This window comes from Antechinus flavipes, chromosome 6 (assembly GCF_016432865.1).
Source record: "Antechinus flavipes isolate AdamAnt ecotype Samford, QLD, Australia chromosome 6, AdamAnt_v2, whole genome shotgun sequence".
Classification (NCBI taxonomy): domain Eukaryota; kingdom Metazoa; phylum Chordata; class Mammalia; order Dasyuromorphia; family Dasyuridae; genus Antechinus; species Antechinus flavipes.
This window is the reverse complement of record NC_067403.1, coordinates 110,227,633-110,252,069: the sequence shown is the minus strand read 5'-3', so window position 1 is coordinate 110,252,069 and position 24,437 is coordinate 110,227,633. Positions and strand designations below refer to the sequence as shown.

Sequence of the window (24,437 nt, the reverse complement as noted above, 5' to 3'; positions counted from 1 at the left end):
TGTGCTATTTGCCCCAGGTGCAAAAATTCCACCTATACCCCCAGTTTAGGAGCTTATGCTGAGGTAAAATCCTAATTGCTGGAAATCCAGAGAAGCAGGGCTTCCTGTTGCATGACATCTATAAAACCCCACCATTAACTGGGACATATAATTACTTTGCAAACATTCTAATCTTAAATCTTGTTCTTCATTCGACAATAAATATTAAATGTTTACTGTGTGCAGAGTACTATGGTAAACAGTGAGGAATAGACAATGACTAAATAAATCAGCAATAAGCACTTACTATGTGAAGTAATTGGGATACAAATAGAAATGACGAGGGAGCCCCAAAACTTTCTAAAATTCCTTCAAGGAGAAAATCTCCTTGAATCTTGGCCTCTGTAAAAAACCCTGCCCGAGGACAAACAGCTTCATTCTGTTATCTAGGTGGGGCTGGTTGAGTCCGGAGCTGGAGAATTCCAACCCTATTGAATTGAAGAAACACCTTCTATTATAAAAAGAGCCAATTTTAAACTCAGTCTTTGGCAGAGGACCTAACATGCCATGCTATGCCAAAGAAACCTCTGCCTGCTGAAATAATATTTTCTTTCAGCGTTACCCTCTCTTTATCTCATACCTCATCTATTTCCCTAACAAGACTTTACTTCTCTGCTGGGACCTTGCCACTAAGGAATTCAGCCTTTCTATTCATGCATAGCAAAGGCTGATTTACCAATGCCTATAATAAATTTCTTTTTATCAGTCTGGCCTTTCAGGTTCCTAAATTCCTTTATGAAGGACCTCTGTACCACCAGAAGAGGGTTCCCACAACTCCCAACCCTGCGCCAAATCCTAAAGTGATTTAGGGGAGCCAAACCTCTTCATTTGGTTCCCTGAACCCCAAACCTGCCACTAACCTCATCATTTAACTCTCTGATCATCAGGAACCCTAATCTCATCATTTGGTTCCCTCACCGGGAACCCCAAAATCTAGACCTCATCAGAAACATAAAACATGATCCGTGCTCTGACTTCCAAGTCTTATTTCTTCCTTTATGTTATACTTTTTAGCTCTTTTTTATTCCTATTTGATAGGGGTTCCAGAATTTCTGGCATAGCCCTGGCATTTGGGTGGCACAGTAAATAGAGTGCCTGCCTAGAGTCAGGAAGATGAGTTCTTCCCGAGTTCAAATCTATCTTCTGACACTAGCTGTGTAACCCTGGACAAGTCACTCTACCATGTTTGCTTCAATTTCCTCATGAAGACAGAATGAAGCCAGATCATGAAGGGTTTTTAATGCCAAAGAGAAAATTTTGTATCTTATTTTAAAGGCAATAAGGAGCCACTGAAACTTTTGCTTTTTGGTTCATTAAAATATAACAATTCCTATAGAGTCCTTTAAGATAACTAAGGAATGGATATTCAAGGAAAGTCTTCTTAGATTCAGATATTTTTATCTTCTGTCAATGTTCTTTTGCCACAAATTCTAGCAAGAACAAGGCTTGATTACAAAGCCCATAAAGGGAAAAAAAGAAGAGATATTAAAAGTATCTAGTCTAGTGCTTCATTTTACAGATAAAATTTAAGCCTCAAGAGGTTAGACACCATTCTCAAGGATCTGTCCCATAAGCAGCAAAATAGGAGAATTAGAATTCAAACCCAGATCTTCTGAGTTCACATCAAAAGATGTCAACCCCACAGTCTGCAGACCCCATGCAGCTAACATGTCTCTCTAATCAGATGACAATGTAATTGAGAAATTTCTAACAAAAGAAATAAAAATATAATTCAATGTAGATATTAATTGATGGTTTTCTAGGTCTAATGCTAGAAAACAAAACCTGAATGTATTTCTGAAGTGATACAACATAAGGGAATTACCTCCATAACAACCTCAGTCATTTCCTTTCCATAGGAAGTTTCAAGTATTGGGCTACGGCCCAATGCCAAGAAATGCCCTTCTTCAGCCCTCAGGGAAAGATAAATAAAACAATAAAAAGAGAAGAAGCATCTTATTGACTATTAATGAGCTTCTGTGAATGCTTAATTTTGTTTTTCCATTTTCTGTGGAACAGAATAAAAACTGTTATTCTGTTTATATGGCACCTATGACCCGTTTCCCCACATGAGGGACATGGGCATAAGTTATTTTTTGAGATGTATTTTGAGATTTCATAAAAGCCATTCAGAGTTAGAAAAAGCAAAGTAATATGATTTGAGGGGTCATACCAAAGACTGAACCAATTCTGTAAGTCCAGAGCCAACCTTCCTGGCCATTCCTAACTTCCCTTAATATATTTCTTTTTTGAAAGATTTCATCCAGGAATCTTCCCACACAAGTTTTGGAGATAAATGATCCTTTTCACATTAGATTCTGTGCATTTTGAATGATCAGGCAGCATAAAAAAGATGAGAGGGAGGTCCCTTTCTCAGAGTTCTTTTTTTTAAGCAAGGCAAAGAAGTACTTAAACCAAGAATCTTTTCTTTCTTTTTTTAATCAAGTCTATGTCATTTGATTCATATTTATAACATATTCATAATAAGCATCTATTTATTCTTAAAAGATTGTATGACAAAGGCTCTGCTGAAGTTTTGTTTTTAAAAAAAGGGTTTTTTCAACTATAAAACATTTGGGAACCACCAGGTCAGCATCTAAAGAAAAACATATTTCTAAAAAATACAATCACATTTCCTTGAAACTGATAAGGTACATAGGAGCAGTTTGTTTGGGGAATTGTACCATGTTCCCAAATATGATGTTGATTTAAACTTTATGAAGCCCTAACATAGGATGGATTTTTTATTGGTCACAATGATTGAAATTAGGACTCTCCCAGGAAATCTGAGTAATTATAGCTACAAAAACCTAACTGTTAGAGTGGAAAGGCAGAATGTACTCCCGGGGTGACGTTGGCCAAGGCACCACAATTTCCTCAGCTACAAAATACAATTGGATTAGATGACTCTCTAATTCAAGATTCATAATACTTAGAGAATCCAGACCAAGTAAATAGAAGAAGTGAAGAATGTTCATGTTTCAATGGTGGGCTATTCAATGGCTCTCCAAAACTACATATTATTAAGTTAACTTTGCATTGTTATCATTTTCCACCAATTTCTTAAGTCTAGACAAAATAACAAAATAATAAATCAAATCCTAATAATAGTTAATAGTGTTACAGATTTCCATGATATAAATGCTTACACTAAAAATTTCCAAATACATTCCTGAGAAAGTGGATCTAGCACATCCCTACATCTGCAGGATACTTATTGCTTCAGCAGTGTCAATCTCCCCAGGTCTCAGTTTCCTTATATGTAAAATGAATGGGTTAGACTGGAAGTACCTTCATACTCAAGCTCTATTATCCCATGAGTAGTAGCAAAGTAGAGGGTGGTAGCAATGATGATAGTAATGGAGAGAAAAAGGAATAGAGTGGGCTATTGGATGTCAGAGCTGAAAAACCCTATTTGGATTCCCATTTTATAACTAAAATTTCTTCCATTTTTACAATGAAATGGCAGAATCCCAATTTTTAAAAATACAATTACTTCCTTATTAATCCCAAGTCCTTCAAATATTCTCCAAATTCCCTACTTCCCTCTTTCCTCATTATCTTTAGCTTTGCAAACAGCAGCTTAGAGATGTGTATAAATTGCTTCATTCCTTTTCCCTTATAGGTTTTTGCAAAAGGCCTAAATGAAGGAGAAAATTATAAGGGATTGTATAAGTCATCCCCCTTCTCTGTATGGGTAAGAGAGTGAAGGCCAGAACCAGGAAATAACAAATGGCAACAACAACAACTAATACTACATATGTATAGATATACATGTATTACTCACTCATTGTAATCATCCATGTTATTTGCATCAGAATATGAAGATTCATTATGTATAGATACTTGTGGAATCTGTATATTTCCCTCACAAGCAGCCTAGAATTAAATTAACACTGGTAAAACTGTTTTTAGTTTTCAGACAATTTCAGAATATTTCATTTTAGAATTAAGTAATATAAAATGTAATACATTAGTATGTAACAACTTATTTGAAACACATTTAACAATGTGGAATTCTAGTAAGATAGAGACTATCCTGGGGTTTTTTGGAGACCAGATCTGTTATGTCACTGACATAGTAAAAACCATCTACTGCATAGGTCCATAACTTATCAGTAACCTTTCTATATAGGCTTAGAGGTGCTTCAAGGCACTGACAGTTTAAATCTCTTATTCAGATTCATTTAATTCCTAAAAGATTGGCAGGAGGACCTGAGTCCAAATCTTGCATCAGATACTCAACACTTCCTAGCTGTGTGACACTGGGCAAGTCATTTAACCCCAATTGCCTTAGCAAAAAAAAAAAAAAAAAAAAAGATAAACCCTCAAATGTGTATACAGGGCAAATTCTATTCAATAAATCAGGCAAGAGACTGGTAAAATTTAACTTATTTCCTTTTAAAATTTTTATTTTTAATTTATGGAATAAAGTAAGCATTTCTATAACATAATACAATAAAAAGATAATTGGACATAGAACTGCAAATATACTATATACATCATGTAATTCCTTTCAAATATACAACAAAATTATTATATAATTTTTTCTTCTTTCTCCCACAGCCCTTGACCTGCCCTAAAGTTGGCTATCATTAGACACACACAAGCATATATGTTTACATTATATACTTTCTTCTATTTATCAGTTTTTTTCTCTTGATGCAGATAGCCTTTTTTTCATATGTCCTTTATAGTTAATTTGGATATTTAAAAGTTAGTCAAAATGACTTATTTGTTCAAAATTGTTCTTAAAACAACATTGCTATTACTGTAAAAAAAAAAAAAGACTGAACTTGAACTAGATCATCCTGATTTTATGGCTGCTTCTCTATTCACATGCCATGATGCTTCTCAGAAAGGAGAGAAGTTATCTTTCAAAAATTATCAGTAGCAAAAATATGAATAAGCCTATATTTTACCAGCAGAAACAATTTTAAAGAAATGATTATTTTTAAAAAGTTTATTCCAAAAACTCTATGTGTGTACAATAAATATGTGCAGATATATCACACACACATATAACATCTTTATGTTATATATATACAATCTTGTAATTTTTAAAAATCTAGTTTTCTACTTCCTAAAATAATCACAAACTCTCTCATGTTGTAAGAAAGTTATATTCGTTTTTTGTCATACCTGTGCAATAAGTAGGGCTTCTTTAAGTTGACCTCTTGAAGTAAAAAAATTAAGTAGCTTTTTCACATCCCCAGTAGCTATGCAATATGGGATGACATCATCATTTACTTCCAGGATTAATTGCTCTGCTCTCCTGATAAAAAACAAATATTCCAGTTACAAAACTTTAACAATAAATTAATATAAAGGCACAAGGGCTCTAAAATAATTTTGCACACATTATCTCATGTGGTACTAACAAGTTTTGTTGGTATTATTATCCCTATTTCACAGAGAAGGAAATTGAGGGTCAGACAAAGTGTGTGATCATGCTCACTTGACGGAATTGTCAGAATGGAAATTTCCCCGTGTTCTTACATTAAAACACACTCACTTTCTCTGTAGAAGAGAAATTCACAGGTCAACTAAGATAGATTTGGATGCCCACCTAAGGTTTCTGAACTTTTTGAATAGGAATTTAAAGAAAAAACTTTATTCTGGAAACTTCTTCTCTTCTGTCTCCATCAACTCTTATATTCACATGAGAAATATGGTCTCAGCAGAGTAATCAATGTCTTGGTTTCATTTTGAAAAAAATACCCATTCTATAACCTCCCCCAAAAAACTCATACAAAATCAATAGCACAGTGATATTCTTGAACTAACATCTAGGCCAGTTAGAAAATGGAATGAAAACTCCAAATGATAGCTCACTTTCCCCTAGTTATGCCTAAGACACAAAAGAGGAATAATAAATACTTTAAATGTTTCTTACTGATGAAAGAAAGAAGCTGTCCTATAATGAAAATGCCCTCCACTAACCTGTGCTTCACTTCACTGAAGATAAGTGAGTTGTTCAGTTTTGTAGCTAAGGACTGAAGACCTTGAGACACTGTAATCTTAGGGATTTTACTTAAAACACAAGCCTATGGCAGCAGCATTCACCTGTAAATAAGAGCTTCTGTTCCTTGTAGCCGTCATCACAGTTATGTCAAGTATGATAATAGTGAAGTGGGTAGTAATGTTTTCATTGTCATGGCAATCAACAACTAAAGATTTTGTGTCTAGTCTTTACTTTTAAAAAAAAAAATTTGGAGGAGGCCTAAAAATTTTTTGCAGATCAATGACCCATGGTAGAAAAAATTATTCCTTACTGTGCCTTAGAGGTGTGTAACTACAGTTCATAAATGAGAGTGGTGAACAGAGTTAATAAATCTCACTAAATAGATTTATTACTATCCTTCTTAAAAATTTTATTAGGACACTGGATCCTAGCATGGGAAGGGAATTGATTTCATGAAAATCCTTTTATTGCATCAATATATTCTCTTATACTCTATGAAGAAAAGAGACAGGAATACCAGAGATAATTTGAGGAGGGGGAGTTTATAGAGTGGGTATTTATTTTCAAAATGAAACCAAGAACAAGTGATGATCCCTGGGGTAATTCTTAGGATTTCACTTTTCTCTTACTTCCTCAATTCCACAAGGACAAATGATGACTCAATGAGGTCCTAATAACTAGCTGCCAAAGAGCCCTTTGTGCCAATTTTTAAGTAGTGGTCACAGCTGTATACATCCATCAAACTTTGGAATCCAATTAGTTAAACTATATAAATAATCTCACAGTTTGGGTACTTGGCTTATTTGGACATAGAATTAAACCTCAGAGAAGTTTAAATCAGGTTCAACTTCCTGGGCTGGCTCCAGGAAAGAAAACACTGAGCTCTGGGAATGGTTTGAGCAGAATCATCTGTAGTTCCTCTCCAGTTTTGAAAATGTTAGTTATATATAATTATATAACCACATTGGAAATGAAAAAAGTTAAATTTATGTCCTAAAATTATATTCTTTGATTTATCCTTAAAACTTTATCCATCTTTGAAAAACATCAACTTATCTTATGGCTTATCTAATTTATCCTTTTTTTAAAAGTTGCTACCTTTATTTTTTAAATTCTATTTTGAAACTTTTATTAATCTTTTCTTTGATTTTCAAGATTTCTTTTTGTTTTTAATCTATTTTTTAAAATACACTGATTTTCTAGTTAATCTGTTTTTTCTCTTTTGATGATAAAAGTGTTTCATGATATATACATTTTGGTTGTATCCCCAAAATTTTTTTAATATGCTATCTATCTCATTGCTATTGTTACTTTAATGAAATTCTGTATCCTCTCTCTGACTTGTTCTCTGACCCACAAGTCCTATAGCTAGTTATTCTAAAGTTAATTTTTAATCCTTTCTTCAATGGTCCTATGTTGAATGTTATTTTATTGCTTTATGGCCAATAAGTTTTAGCTATTTTTCTTCTCTTCTGCATTTGCAGAGTTTTTATGCTTTAATACATAATTAATTTTTACAAAGATGCTATGTGCAGATAAAAAAAAAAATGTATGTTTTTTCTATTCCTATCTAGTAATTGCCAGAGAGCTATCATATCTAGATTTTCTAAAATTCTATTCAGATCTCTTAATTTCTTTTTTATTTTCAATTTGGTCTAGCTCAAAAAGAAGTATATTGAGGTCCCTCACTATTTTAATTTTTACTGTCTATTTCACTCTGTAATTCATTTAGTTTTTCCTTTAAATATTTATATGCAATGCCATTTAGTGGATATACATCAAATATCGGCATTAATTCATCACTTTGGGGAACTTTTGAGCAAAATGTAGTTTTTCTTTTTCTCCCTTTTAATCTAGTTGGATTTTGTTATTATCTTAATAAATGAGATAATTGTAATTATCTTAATTAATTAAATTATAATCTTAATAACTTATTTGTTATTATCTTAACTGCCTATAATTAGTAGATAATTATAATAGATATAATTATTTATATCTAATCAAGGTAGAATATGATTGCTACTTTGACTTTTTCATGTTCCTGATCTAACTATAAAAAGTCACATAATAAACTAATTAGAAGAACAAAAAAGAAATGAATTTTTGGATCTATGGCTGGGGAAGAGTTTATGACCAAACAAGTAATAGAAAGAATTCACAGCAGATAAAATACATGATTTTGGTAAGATACAATTTAAAAAACTTTGTACCAACAAAAATAATGCAGATAAGATTAAAGAGAAGTTAATTCAGAAGAGAAAAAAGAAACTTCTGCAGCATGTTTCTCTGATGAATATCTCATTTTCAAATTATTTAAAGAATTATTCAGATTTATGACAAAAAGAGCCACTCCCTCATTGCCAAATGGTCAAAAATTACGAATAGGCAGTTCTCAAGGGAAGAAATTCAACTTAGCTATAGCCATATTACAAAAATATTTTAATTGCTAATAGAGAAATGTAAATAAAAACAATTTTGAGATTCTACCATATATAAACCATATAGATAAAGTTGACAGAAACATAATGACTGATATTGGAGGGTCAGTAGGTGTAATGACCACGTATTTAAAATCAGCCGGAGTCAGGAATTCAGGTTAAGGGAAAAATCTTCAATCTTTATTGAAGTGAAGAGATGAATAAGGATTGCGATAGCAATATGGGCAGCTGCGACGGGAAGCCAGCTAACAGAGAGAGATCTGAGCTGAGCAAACCATCGCAATGGCAAATGCAAGCAGTCTCTCCTCCCCTTCCTTTTCCACTTCTCTGCCTCCACCCACCAAAATCGTCATTTCCTATACAACACATCAGGACCTGCACAAAGAGTGGGCGGGGGCCATTCTTTCTCCAAGCTTATATATTAATAGAGTATGGTCCAATTACTATTTAGCCTCATGTGCTTGGGACCTCAGTGCATCAACTCAAGCCTCAGACCACTACAAGTAGGAAAACAGCACATAAATGTACTATTGGAAGAGCTATTAATTGGGCCAGCCATTCTCAAGAGAGGATGTGGGGGAAGGAGGGAATAAATGCAAGTTCACTAAATAGAAAATAATTTTAACTGCACTTATCTATGGAGAAATCCTACTTTTGATTGAGTCCTTTATCAATGGGGAAAGAGAAGCTGGCCAATCCAAATCACCATATGACACAAAAAACATTCCATAAACCCATAACCTCCTTAGCACTGCACCCAGGTTAAGTTTTGTCTCCTCTTTTGCTCCTTTACAACTACTGGAGAATCTGCTGAGGACTGATGAAAAAGTCAAGAACCAAATAATAGCAATAATAGCAAGAAGAAGGAAAGTGCTAGATCTTGAAGCCCCTTCCTTCAGGAGTTCAATAAAATCAGCATTCATTAAATTCCTGTGTAATGCATTACATTGAGTTTGGGGAAAAATATGAAGTTTAGCTTAGGAATGCAGGCTAACTGGAGTGGAGAATAAGATGTAAACCCAAGTAGCTATTATTCATAATAAGTACCCAGAACAAGAAAAAAAAAAAATCATTGTTTTTGGGAAGGTCATAGGAAGTTTCTTGGAAGTCGTGGCAGTGAAATAAGGCTAAAGTTGGAGGCAGGGGAACTGGGTTCAAAGCATCACTTTTGAAATTTTTTGAAAAGTGCATAGATAGAATACTTGGAATCACGGGGAATGGATTCAAACCCCACTACTGGCAATGGCTGTATGACTCTGGATAAGTCACTTAATCTCTACAAATCTGAGTTTCTTCATGTACAAAATGGAGGAGTTGCACTAAATAGTCTTTAAAATACCTTCCAGCTCTCAAATCCATGATTCTAAGATTCCCTCCTTTTACAGATGACAAACCTGAGGCCTACTGAGGGTAAATCATTTGTTAAACAAAATAGGAAGTTGTAAAAATAGAATGATCATAGTAATCAATTCTGAAAGAAAATTCAAAATCCACCATTTTTAGTTTTTCATTTGCAGCTTTCTTAATATATGAAGACTTAGTGGTCCCCTAATTCTGTGATTTGATTTTGCATATGAGTAGAGGGATATGACTGCTGACTGAATGAGAAACTTCAGGAATAGAGAAGCCATCCAGAGATCACTAAGAATTGACTTACATGAAATGATTCTCTCTCTAGTTGAGTTAAAATTTCATTTTGTTTCCAAGTTGCCTACCTCTCTTACACATTTTATTATTTAAACTAATAGATATGGTTTTCTCAACAACTATCTTTTTTTTTTTTCTGATAAATGTTTGCTTACTACATGATCACTTTTTGTGTAGTAAACATGTGGTGAGAAAGGGAAGATAAATTTAAGATTAAAAGTCAACTATTGCCCTCACTACTGGGAAGATTAACATCTATCTAAAAAACAATGTTACCCTACAAGTTTAGGATGCATTTACTTCCCTTTTATCCTGAACTCCATCAAAGAATGATGCATCTAAATTTCAAATATTTGTCATATAATAGATATAATTCTTTTGAAGATAAGAGAGAAATGATAATCTAGAAATGACTATCTGCTAACTACCCATATATTTTGTCTTACCTCTGCATTAACTTCTTCCAATATTTCATTGAGACCCCTGGTGCAACTGATAATGCTTTGTCCCACTAGAACAGAAAAACACACCATGACTAATCTGATTGCAGTCACATTTCACTCAAGTATTTTTTCACTTTCCAAAGCAATAGAAATTTTCAAAGCATTAATTCAAAGATAATTTTTATGCCTCTGTTTCATTTTATGTATAGAAAAGTTTTCTTTTTTCTTTGAATAGTCTGTTAACAGTGAAACAAACAAATATTAATATAGAAGTAAAGAAAACCTGAGTTTTATCATATTCTTACTAGCTGTGTGATCTAGGCAAGTATCCTAATCTCTATCTGCTGCAGTTTTTTTCACCTTTAAAATGAAGATAATTATAGCACCTATTCTCTGAGTTGTGAGAATAAAATGAGATAAAATTGTCAAGTGCTTTGCTTTAAGGCTTTAAGGCCTTAACTATCAAATATAATATAAATGTGGAAAAAATTAAGAAAATCACGCACTAGGATATATTTTTCTTTTGCATTACAAAGTTTTGAAGCCTTTCCTAAGAATATGTTTGCTAGCTATCAAATGAGAAGAATTTACCTTTCTTTAAACTATTCAGAACAAAGAAAAGAATGCTAAGTATGTGAGTGTGCACAATTATTTTCAAAGGACTAAGGACAAAAATACTTAGGATTTTGAAGCTTTTGGATCTCATGATGTACTTAACCCCAAATGTCAAGCAGGAAAATGAGATCTTTCAGTAGATGCCTAGATGAAGTAGCCATTTAAAATGTGAATTGGGGGAGCTAAATGATGCAGTGGATCAAATCCAACCTCAGACACTTAACATTTACTAGCTATGTGACCCTGGGCAAGTCACTTAACCTCAATTGCCTTACCAAAAAAAAAAAAAAAGAATTGTGATTCTAAATTAGATAGATTATAACTTGTGAAAACTATATTTTCTATCATTTTTTCTATTTCCTCCTTGACACTGAATTAATTTTATACAAAAAAGTGATCCTCATAATATCTAAGTACCTAGGACTTAATTGCTCAGATACTTTCAAATACTAAAGTTGGATTTTTTTGGGAGTAATTTGTTAGAATTCGTTAGTGTTTAGAACACTAAATTTAGTGTTTTCTCAAAAGTTTTCACTGTACTAATTTAAAATAAGAAATCATTGTTCAACTTTGAGATTGACACAGATTGAACACTAGGATTCCAACAACAGATAAAATAAATTTTAAAACCTGACTTACACATCTCTGTGTATGTAAGTGTATGAATGTGTGTGTGTGTGTGTGTGTGTGTGTGTGTGTGTGCGCATGCGCACCCACACATATTAAATGTATAATAGAGTACTTTGGAACTTTCAATTAAAAAAAACACACAACACAAAACATTTATTATAATGATAAATTGTGAACATGACCATCACAAAAAGTTTTTAAGTTTGTTCTATAGCATCAGAATTATGATAGTTTAATTTCTGAGGCCCTTTAATTGATACTTTTTGGTAGAAATGCTTTATCTGGTTATTTGAAGTTCAGCTGTTAGTATTACCCTGGAACTACTTCCCTCCAGAACAAATAAGAAAAGTTAACGTTTATACTGAATCCCACCAAAGAATGATACCTCTAAATTTCAAATATTTCTTATATAATAAATATAATTCTCTAGGAGACAAGAGACAAAAGAAGTGATCATCTAGAGATAATCATTCTCTAACTACTCATATGTTTTGTCTTAGCTCTGCATTAACTTCTTCCAACAGTATTCTAATGTTAGAAATGAAATGGTAGAAACAGGCCAGTGTGTGTGTGTGTGTGTGTGTGTGTGTGTGTGTGTGTGTGTGTGGCGGGGGGGACAAAGTATTTAAGCAATTTAATTAATTCTACTTCCAAACTTGTATTCTCTTTGTACAGATGTATATGTTTTCATATGATTTTTAATCTGAAATTACTATATAAATTTAGTAAATGCAATTTATAAAGCTCTCAGTTGTGAGTCTTACTTGCTTTGAGGCATCTTACCTCTCCAAGTTCAACCATAAGCTCACAATATCTTTGAATGTGCCCTAATCTCAAGTGAATCTCAGCAGCTTCCTTTAGGCGTTCATCCTTACTAGGTATACCAATACCACCTCCAAACTTGGACATCTTGACCTTTGTTAGTTCTTGAGCTTTGGACTGGAAGAAAGGAAATTATTTAATGAATTCTGTGATTACAAATAGAAAATAATAAAAATACAAGAAGGACAAAAACCTCAACCAAAGAAGCTTTAAATAATGGGATCATGAAGTCTATTTTAAAATATCTATGAATTAAAGCTATTACTGACACTATCTCAAAAGTTAAGAAAAAGTAGAATTAAGATTTTCTGGGGACAGAAGGAAAAAGATGACAATTTTAATAATACCTGGGTATAAAATAAAATTGCAGTTACAAAAGCTAGTAGGGGATGCTAGGGGCTAAATTATACTTTTTGGATCCAAAGATGGAAAGTATTTTGTCTTTCAAATGCAAAAATTATTGACCCATTCTAAATAGCCAATATATTTTGAGTTATCCATCCCAAAATGGTTTGTAATGAGCCAACAATTTCCTCATCCAGTCTTTGTTGTGACTAATAGCACTGTATTTATGAGATGAATACCAGTTTAAGGATTCTATCTTTGTAGACCATTTTTCCCTTCTCTCAAACACTAAGCAACTTTAAAAGTCACATAACATATCTTGTTTATTGATCTCAAACTCTAAATAACAATTTTAAGTAATGATATATTTCCACTGTACACAAACACAATATCCCTATTTTTGGGGCTCAAAATTAGGTGTATCCAGAGATGTGTGGCCAAGTTATTATGGTGATGGTTAAGCTCAGGCCAGGTACAAGCAAACCCCAATAAGTAAGTTTCAACCTAGAATTTCAATATGCCCAAAAGAAGCCAAACCCCTAAAAAGGATTTTAATGCTAAAATGTGAGGTTAATGCAGCAACTTTATAATTATTTAATGAAATATGAGGCTAAAGGAATTCAGGGCATCTTCATATATATACACATATATATGGCTTTATATGGCTTTAGAAACAGTGTTACAGAAAACTTATTTATGAGGATAGATTAATTTGTGCTTTACTTACTTCATTTTTTTTCCTTTCACAGATAATCAGCAATGCCACATGATGCCCCAAATAGCTAATGCAATCTTAGGCTACAATAGGGGAAGGAAGCATAGAGTTCCAAAAAAATATATTATAGGGAAGACTTCATAACAGAGTTTTCCAAAGGTAATAATGCTCTACTTAGAAAAGCAGCAAGTCTTCCATCACTGAAAGACTTTCAAAGAAATTTGTTGAAACATTGTAGAGGGAAATGCTACTTAGAAGTGAGCTAGATGTGTTAGGACTTCTTCTAGCCCCAGATAATTGCTCATGGGTCTACATCACTTATGAAAGATGTAGAATATAATGATGTACCGAACAGAAGATGAGTGAATATTAACTCACTCCCTGCAGTGTTTATAACATACTTCTGAGTCTAGAGAACGGCTCAAGAGAACATGAACAAATCTTAGCAACTTTTTTCTTTTTATGCCTGCCTATGAAGAGTTTTCTCCCAACTCCAGCCAGTGTCATGCAGAGCAGCAGACTTGTTTGTTTGCTTTACTTACAGTTTTAAATCTAACCAGATGTTTCATATGCATAATTCCTTTGGAGTAGTCCTGGGGAAGTAAGCTATCATCTTGTCCTTGTATTACTGCAACTAGGTCCCATAAATTTTTGCTGCCTCCTGGTGGCTAGAGGTGAAAATATACATCAGATATATGCAAGTGAATTTAAGGGTTTTTAAAAATACCACCAATCATAATTCTCATTTATATCGTCCAAAAAAGTTTACAAAGAATTTCCCATAGGACTCCTAGGAGGTATATGATACAAATAATATGATTTATATGACTCCTTAAGAAATTGATGCTCAAAGAACTTAATGTGATTTGTCTGCAAATTTAAAATGAGGTCTCCTGATTCTCAATGCTGAACTCATTCCATTATTCTCTACTGCTCAATAAATATTTTTTAAAAAGGGAAAAAAAGGTCCATGGTTGCTAACTATAGCAAAAAGTTCATACTAAAGTTATACAATACTCACTGATAAGCATTCTGAAAACCATCTGAGTTTTTTCCCTCGAAGATTACTTGTTAGTTTTTCTACTTCTTGTTTAATATCTCTTGATACTTTCCCACACAAGAGAGGTGGTGCACCTGATTCCATAGCACGATCTGGAGTAGAAACTCAATGAGTAAGAAAAAAACCCTTGCAAAATATAAGCTAAGAGAATATAAAATTTGTATAAGTTCAGTACCAGTGTTCCCAATGATTTGTTCCCAAGATCTATCTGCTAGGATATTTATTTGTAGAGGAGTGATTAAAGCTGTTAATGACCAGAGTCTCACTGTGGAATCCCGGGAGCAAGATGCCATAGTAAAGGGACGACTTGGATGGCACGTTAACCCTAAATGGAAAGATTTAAAACTATTTAATCTAAAGCAACAATATATCATAACATTTACATTTTATGTATAAATCTAACAAAATTAAACTTGATGTATAAATACTATGAATAATTAAGGATTGAATTTTTCTTACATACTGCACATTGAAAGAATCTTAATATTTTTCTCTGCTTTATTTCTGGAGGGGAAAAAAACCCACAATATGACTGAAACTAAAGGGTTTTGTGTAAATAAAGAAATGTAAGACATGATTTTTAAAACTATAAAGCTATTTTTAAAGGGAAATGAATCTTACCACTCTAGACAAAAATGTGTCAACTGGATGGTGTAGCATGATTTATTAAATGACTACAAAATGTATATGATTGTATCAAGTAATGGTCGAAAGCAAGTTAAGATCTGTGAGATGAATATGTTATTGAAGAGCAATTAATTCTAAATTTGGAGATACCGAAGGAGGCGTACCCTTTCTTTTCTCCATTACTTCAATCAAATGCCTAGCAATCAAATCATCATGGGCTAGGTTTCTCAAAGCAGATATTCTTAGAACCCCAATATACCCCACTGAATTCTCCCAGCAAGAATTTAGGGCCATTGATTTGGATATGGTTAGTGATCTGGTTTCCTGTTCCTAATATGAGATAGTTCGATATTTTAGTCAAATATTATTAATTAAACAAATAAATGGATAATCATAAAATGCAAGAACTATTAATAAAAAAGGAATTTTAAAGGTAAAAATCAATAGTTACCATATACATCTGCACCATGGTCGTATACCGTATCCAAACAGATTCCTTCTCGAGTATCCCACACCCTAATAGTACTATCCCAACTGCCTGATATTAGCAGATAAGGGATTTCAGTGTTCCACATTAATCCCCTCACAGGTGCAGTATGTCCAGTAAGTGTATTTATACAAGTATCTTGTGTATAATCCCATATACGAACAGTACTGAAAAGAGGATAAACATAATAAGTTATAACTTAGCTAAAAAATTAAATTGTCCTAAAAGCATAACATAATCACTCAATAATCTTTTTTTGTTTCTAGAATGCATTAAAATAACCTCTTATTTCACAGCACATGAAAATGAAATTTAACTAGACTGTAATAATACCACTATATGACTTTTGAGTTTATAGCCCATTTCAAAATAATAATGGGAATATTAAGTGGTCTTAAAATTATTGATAATTTAGTTCTCTTAACAAAGAATTTAGCCAATGTAGTTTTTATAGTTTTGTTTTGTAATTCTTAAAAGCATACCAAAAATTTAGTGGTATGGTGTTTATACAAAAAAGTAATTTTTTGAAAAGTAAATGTTCATATAAATATAATGTTCACTATAATCAAAGAGAAAACATAGCTAGTTTGCTGAATTTCTCTTAAAATGCCATTTGCATAGTTTAAAAATGACAATAATAAAATATAAATAAAATAAAATCCCTGACTATTTCTACAATAGAAATTAATACCCAGAAAAAATGTTTTTTTTAATATTCAGGAAACAGTAAATCATTTTGCTTATGGACAAAAACATTATTATATCTTATTTATTTCAGTGGCTTTTTGTGTGTACCAATATTATCTTGGCCAGTATAGAAATACTATTAATTCAAATAAAGTTTTAACTATCACCATGAAAATTAGCCCTCTGATTAAAAATATATTAATTTTAAATATACAAATTTAATTTGTAGATTTATCAGAAGATGTTTATGTATCAATCATCTGTTTGTATCTCTGATATTTAGCACAGTGCTTTGCATGTAATGAACAATTTGAAATAATTTATGCATTCCCTTATTATTTTCAAAATATTTATAGCTATTGTAAATAGATGGGGATAGATTTGGAGTGAAGGACTAAAAGACTTCTAAGGTCTTTTCCAGACTTAAATATATGATACATTTACTCAATGTTTTTGAAGGAACAATAGCAACAGATGTCTCTGACCTTAAGGTTGGCTCTGCATGCCCCACTGCATACATTTGAGGACCATAAGATGTAATAGTTAAATATAGAAACCTAGAAAACCTCATAGTCATTCATTCTCACCCACACAAATCTCCCATTGGGGCAATATTACTACCTGATAAAAAAATCACAATTATAATTATAAGTATCATTCAATTGGGCAATATGCCAGTCAAATCTCAAAATTTCTAAATAGGAATGTATTTAATTATTAAATATTAGTTCTGCTTTAAATAAGTCAATAGATTGCTTTAAAAGAATGTTATTGTTGAATAGACTGGATCTTAATACATACATACATATGTACATATATATATATATATATGTCTATGGAGACACACACATATATATGTATATACATACATATAAGACTAATCAAAGTATAGAGGCAGTTAGAAGGCTCAGTAACTAGAACAATGGGCCTGGAGTTGGGAAGATTTGAGTTCAGATTTAACCTCAGACAGCTCTGTGACCCAGGGCAAGCACTTAATTTTTTTTTTCCTGAAGCAATTTGGGTTAAGTGACTTATCCTAGGGTTACACAGCTAGGAAGTGTTAAGTCCAGATTTGAACTCAGGTCTTCCTGACTTCAGGGATACCACTTAATTTTTTTTAAAATCTATGCTATGTTGAAATTAATGTGTCTAATTTCATCAAATTTAGATTCTAGGAACTAGAATTTAGACATAGACTAAAATAAGAATCAGGCATTTAGAATCCAAGAATACATACCCATCATCAGAACCACTACAAAGTATTCCTTCTCTCAGGGGAGACCATCTTACATGAAACACCTTTGCAGTATGTCCAGTAAACACTTTCAGTGGTTGATCAGAGCTGGTGGCTAAGTAATAAACACGGACATTTTTGTCTTCACAGCCAGTAGCTATCATGTCTCTGCAATATTATCAACATGATCATCAGAATTGGGAGTTTCTGGTTTTGTTAATACAAACTCAAAAATAGAGAGAAGCTGTAATTCCTAAATATGGAGGGAGTTTTGGACTTTATAAATAATGAGAGCTATTGAAAAACTTTGAAGAATGAAATGCCATGATCATAACGCCTTAAAAATTGTTAATGGGATAAGTGAATGAAGTCTTAGAGGTAGTTTTACAAACACTATTAAGAAATTATAAAAGGTTTGACTTAAAGGTTTGACCTTTCTAAACAGTTATTGTAACATTTTTATGTACACGCTCTGCCTTTCTATGATTTCTTATGGTCTTTTTGGCATGTACACATAAATACAGAAAACATATATATCCATACATGCAAATGTACATATACACATTCAGTCAGTTAACAAATACTTATAGGTGCCTAATATATGTTAGGAACCACGTTAGTGCCTAACATATTTCATTACACAAAGAAAGTTCTGATTTGTTGAGTGAACTTCCTGCAAAGTTTCCTAGCCTGGCAGGTTCACAGTTCCTTCTTTATTACTAAAAGTTCTCATAAAGCTTGTGCAAGCTAGCATCTATAGATAAACTTATTTTATAATTGCAACCCTGAGAGGTAGGTATTAATATTATACCCGCTTTACAGATGAGGAAACTAAGGCAGATAGTTAAATTACTTGCCCAGGATGGCATAGCATGTCTGAGGCTACATTTAACTCAAGTATTCCTTGCTCTAGTTCAACATTCTATCCAAAACTTCCTCTATTTGGCTCTAATGGAATGAGGGATGGGCATACCAGGAATAAATGATCAAAGGTATGGGACCTAAACAGAGTGGTAAGTCATTCAAAAAGTTGGAGGGGATAAAGGAGGAGGCAAGAAGGAACAAGGTCTTGGCCTGCTTTAGCAAATTATTCATCTGCTTCCAGGTCCTGCAGCTTCCTGAACTCAAAGACCCATCTCTCTTTCTCATGCCCTTTGCTAGCTGTTTGCTTGTTATTCACAGCAAAGAAGTCTTCTTAGGGGCCCAGGTTAGGAAAGAACTCAAACTAATATGAAATTGTATTAAAACATTTGGGGAAGACCACATCTATGCACACTTCTGCCATGCTGAGCAAGATCCCATAATTCTATGGGAAAATCTTGTGGTTTGAGAAATCTAGAAAAGTTGCTTAGCTGGAAAAACCCTGGGAAGGCCAGACTCAGGAAAGAAGAAAAAAGACTCTGCAGGACAAGGCCTTTTTTCTCTTCGCCTCTATCATCAGCATTATATTGGAGCTCTGAGGTTTGTCCCAGGTCCTTTTGATATTTGGGAAAAAATTGAGGGCACTCAGTATTAGATGAATGTCAAGAGAATGATATTTTCAGTCCTGCAACTGCCTGATTTGGCAAATCCAAGCTAAGAAGTTTAACTCCTTAGTTATCCACTTAAGTTTAAGCATTTAGTCTCCAAATGTAAAATAATAAGGTATTAAGAATCAGTTAGTTTAACCCTGACTTTATCTTGACTCTCAAGAATATGGCTATTCCATACTATACTTTTAAAAAGGTATGCTATATAATTAGTGCATATTTAATTCAATTTAACCATCATTTATTATGTGCCTACTATAAATAAAGCCTGAAACACATAATTTGACCCAGAATTCATTCCACTGTAATGTGAATTATCAGAGTTTTTAATATATTTCCAGTATTTCTGTCTCTAAGTCCAATGAAAAAACATGAGAAATTTCCTATGAAAATCTGAAGAAAATTGCTAAATGTATTATAAATAGTTTGTAAGTACACTGAGCTCAGGGACCATATCTGAACCAAGTGTCCTTAGTATAATTCTGTGTCTCCTGTAGTTTCCCCATAAATAACATTTATTCATAGTTGGACTTGGATTCACCTGTTTTGCATTGGTTATTTGATCAGTGCTTCCTCTCAAACAAGAATATCCTTTCGGTAAGGAAAAAAAAAACAAAACCCTCCACCTATGTTTTGCTTTTTAGATGCCTCAGATCACCACACATTGCAGCAGCAATACAGTCCCTGATTATGATAGGGTAGGATAGGAAAAGTTCATAAATGTACAAGAAACAGCAACTTGTGCAATGCCTAATTTCCTGCATAGATGCCAGAAGGGACAGGATAATGTTGGTAAGGCCAGAAATAAATGGGCTTTACTTCCTTTTATGGATTACAGCTTCACAGACATTAAAGTGAATCCCATTTGCAGAAGACTTGAAAATTTTGTCTTCTTTAATCATCAAGAAAGCACAATTTTAAAATAATAAGATAATTCTTTCCCATTATTTATATTACATGAAAACATAATAATGTTCAAAACATTTTTACAAACATTATATTACAATTATCTAGAGGGAAAATCTCTGGACCTGGGTTCAGTAGAAATAAGTCTAGTCCTTGCTTTATTATGAATTTACTTCCTATATTACTATGAAGATTAAATAAAATAATATATTTGAAAGTGTTCTGACATCTATAAAATTCTCTAAAATGTGTTCTAATTCTAATTATTATTATACAGAAATCATTTTGTTAGGTAGACAGAGCAGGACTTCTTATCCTCATGCTGTAAATAAGGACATCGAGATTCAGAATGTTAAGAGCCCATACTAGAGTATGTGACAAAAGAAGAGCTAGAGCCTTACTCTTATGACTTGGCATAGAGAACCTGACATTAAAACTGATCTGAGCATCGTGGGCCATCTTGTGTCCCCAGTGCAAATCATAACTCCACCCTGTTTTCTCATCCTACATGTTACTTGTTTATATTTTCTTATGGATCTTCCACAGAGGGGCCAGGTCAACATGCTGGAGGCTTTCCTCTGGGTCTCAGAACACTGTCTAGGTATTAGTGCAAACACTCAGATCATCCTCACTGGCAATGTAACTAGCTCACCTCCTTTTCCTGTCATAACTTTCTTCACAGAGTTTTCTCATAGAATGCTACAAATCATTACATAACTGGTCTTTTTTTAAGGATCTCCCTTACTCCTAAGGGCAACATCTGACATTAAAAAATGATAACCACTGGCTTTAAAGTTGTTATTGTTCTTCTTGTTTAATATTACAGCCATTGAGTTTGATGACTAGAATACATAAAATATCTTGCAAGTCACTGTTCATTTCATAAAAGAAAATTGTACTTACTTGTTATTTTGGCTCCAATCACAACCAAAAACTGCAGCAGGATGTTTGTATTTGTGGAGAATGTTTCCATCAATTGTTCGAATAATGCTGAAATTAATTACAATATTGTAATAGGAAAAAAGCAATATTCAGAATATATTAATCCACGGGACAACATCAGATTATATATAACTAAAGTATAAAATGTAAGTTCCATGGGACAGATGCTTTCTCTTCAAAGTACCAGATGCTCTAAATTTAATTTAATGATGCTCTAAAATTATTAATAATAATTATGTCCTTATTTATATTGCATAATAATTTGACTACTTAAAGTTAGTACATTTTGCTTTAGCAAATTCATTTCCTATATGTAACATTTCTCCTTGGATGTCATTTAAATAAGTAAGTTTATTTATTTATTTAGGGTAAGACCCATGAATTCATTAGAATAAGGAACTCCCAGTGAGAAAACTTTCTCTAAAAATGAAGGTCTATATTTTTACATCCTCTCTAAAAGGTTGCCTGGACCCAGAATCAATCAATATATGTTTGAGGCAGGACTTCAACACAGATCTTTCTGACACTGATCTGTATCCATTCTGCATCAATTATGCCATGACTGCTTTTCATAGGCTTTTATATATGTATTCAGTGCAAGCACTTATGTATTAAATTTACTGTTTTAAAATTTAGCAGAATAAGTTTTGCATAGAGTAACAATTGTATCTACAGAATTGCTTACCTTGGTAATAAAACAAAGCAATTGGCTACAATTCAAACATACCTATTGACATATCTCCACATTTTTTACTCCCTCCTAACCCCATCCAAAATACTTTTTGTGCTCTCTAAAACAGCAAAACAGGACACATTTCCTATTCCCCCCAACCCAACACAAAAGCTTTTTACTTTGTAAAAAAAAGAAAAAGAAATCAAGTTTCTCTTAGTTTGTTATTAGCTTGATATACTTTGTTTTGTACTTTGTTCAGTTCAGACTCTTAGCAAAATTAAAGCTTAAAATATTTTAAGCCCCATTTTAAATTAGTATAAATTCTACAAACTTAGAGGAATAAGTTTTAAGAATAGTTCATGGCAACAAAGCCTTTTGTAGACCAGATCACCATAAATTCAGGCTTCTGAGTTGATCTCTTGGAGCCATTTCCATTGACAAACTATCAAGTAGAGATTGTTTGTAAATTATGCATATATTTACTAAATACAGTATTTATTTGCCCCAGAACTAAGAAGGAGGAAGTAAGTAGATTTCTTGGACTTGGCACCAATATGGTAAGCCTCAGGGAAGAAAGGGTTACCACCTGCCTAGGGAATCTGATCATAGTAGCCACTGTACTCAAGAATCCCATTGAGCTAGGGAGAAAAAAAATCTCCAAAAAATCTTTCTTTTAATTTTTTTTAAGTTTGTGAATTTCTTGGTAAGGATTTCTGGATATTGTTCCGTAATTAATGTTCAATGGCTATTTATGTCTCATATGATGACTAAACCTACAACTACTACTGAAGCAGGAGGGAAACTGTTCCCTTTACTGAAGCTGTGTTCCCTTTAAGATTATTACTTTTAGAGATTGGGTCCCCTTTTCTGATCTCAGAGATCAAGATCTCCCAGGCTCCAAGGAGTCTAGAGACAGGGTCCATCCTCCCAAGATAAAAGAAGCAATAACTATTCAAGAGCAAATCAATTCCCATAGAAATTCTAAATTCTCATTCAACTGAGAAGTCCTGGTCAGATCAGCTCAGGCTGTCCCAACTCCACCCTAACCCCAACCAAGATGCCTATATAACAGCTTCCTTCAGCTAAGCTTCTTCAAAAAGAGACCCAAGCAACTTGCTAGGACCCTTTTGCCCGCTGAGGATACATTTCATTCTCAGCACCAAATTCCATTTTCCCACTAGGTCTTTGCCACTATAGAAGTCAGTCTCTTAGTAAACTGATTTCTATTCAACAATTAATAATTCATTTTGCAATTAATAATCCAGGAATAAGTGAATTCTTTCACTTTTAAACTTGTAGCTGATTAAAGGGGATTTTAACAACTCTCTTATTGCCTCTAACCTTATCACCACCAGGAATTGAGAGCATTTAAACTTCATCACTACTACTGACTACTACTATCTCCACCACCAACTCCACCACCCCCACCCCCACCACCACCACCACCACCACCACCACCACACCACCACCACCACCACTACAGCTAAAGTAGAAGGAGATTAGGTAGCATTTAGATTATTTTAAGGATTATAAAACATCTTATAAATATTATCTCATACTAGTTTCTAACAACCTTTGAGTTAAGTATATCAGAATTAATTAGAGAAATGTAACAAAGATACAAATATATACAAAAACCAAACTGTTTTAAAATATCTCAGCCAATTTTACTCAGTACTAATGTTGAGGTTGCCAAAAGGTCATGTTTGCTTGTAAACAATGACCTAAAGCTGTTTTCCTCTTGGAGTTTGTATTTTGTTTTGTTTTCAACTAGAAACTTCCTTTTGATGGAGCAAACTAGACAGGGTACATTATAGAATGTATTGGCCCAAACAATGATGGTGGCAGGGCAATCAGGTGCTACCATTAGTAGTGGGAGCAGCAGCAGCAGTAGCATCCACACTTATATGAGTCTGCTCTTGATGGGGGTGTGAATTAACATTCTGAAATTCTGTGCCCATTGATTCCTGACCTCCTCCACCCCCCCTATCCCAGGCTCCAGACAGTCTTATGAGAACATATTCTCCTGGCTGGGCCATTTCTAAGGCAAATCACCTCCATCGATAGCTGGATCTCCATTCAAATTCAGGCTGAAAAAGCCTTCAAAGCAATTTCATTTGGTAGATCCTGTTCTGATCAGCTCAAACTGCCCCAGCCCCCCACCATGATCTACTCATATAATAGGTTTCTGTTTATTCATTTCTTTGCAGAATGTCAAAGCAGTAGCTGCTAGGACCTGCCCACTGAGGTGTCTACTGTATCCCTTCATTTTTGTTTGTAACCTATTCCCCTAAATAAATCTACCTTTTGTCAAAGAGAAAGGCTATTGTGTATTCTTCGCATGACCAAATCCCAATTTTTGGTGCCTACCATCATCTATATCTATATCTGCCATATTAACAGGGTAATGATGACTAAATAAATGAGGGCAATTTTGTAAATTATAAAAGTACTCTATTAACTTTGGTATTATTATTATTTCTTCTTGGGTAAAATTGAGATAATAAATCTCCTAGAATTGTCATGAAAACCTTCTGAAGATTCTTAAAGATAAATTCTATATTTGGTTTTCATTTTCATTTTTCAATATAGATACACTAATATTCCCTTATCAATTTAGTATCTAACATTGT

General features: G+C 33.4%; 1 protein-coding gene across 2 annotated transcripts in view; it reads right to left on the bottom strand.

Moving 5' to 3' along the window:
• The window catches only part of WDR17 (WD repeat domain 17), an 89,704-nt gene that overhangs the window by 28,658 nt on the left and 36,609 nt on the right, over positions 1-24,437 (bottom strand). For both annotated transcript variants that reach the window (XM_051964800.1, XM_051964801.1), the window contains exons 10-19: positions 21,093-21,179; positions 17,758-17,922; positions 15,798-16,000; positions 14,895-15,044; positions 14,681-14,811; positions 14,202-14,327; positions 12,561-12,716; positions 10,536-10,600; positions 5,182-5,314; positions 3,827-3,918 (exon numbers count right to left, since the gene is read on the bottom strand). In XM_051964800.1, coding sequence (XP_051820760.1) covers positions 3,827-3,918; positions 5,182-5,314; positions 10,536-10,600; positions 12,561-12,716; positions 14,202-14,327; positions 14,681-14,811; positions 14,895-15,044; positions 15,798-16,000; positions 17,758-17,922; positions 21,093-21,179 — 1,308 coding nt within the window. The remainder of the gene's footprint in view (positions 1-3,826; positions 3,919-5,181; positions 5,315-10,535; positions 10,601-12,560; positions 12,717-14,201; positions 14,328-14,680; positions 14,812-14,894; positions 15,045-15,797; positions 16,001-17,757; positions 17,923-21,092; positions 21,180-24,437) is intronic.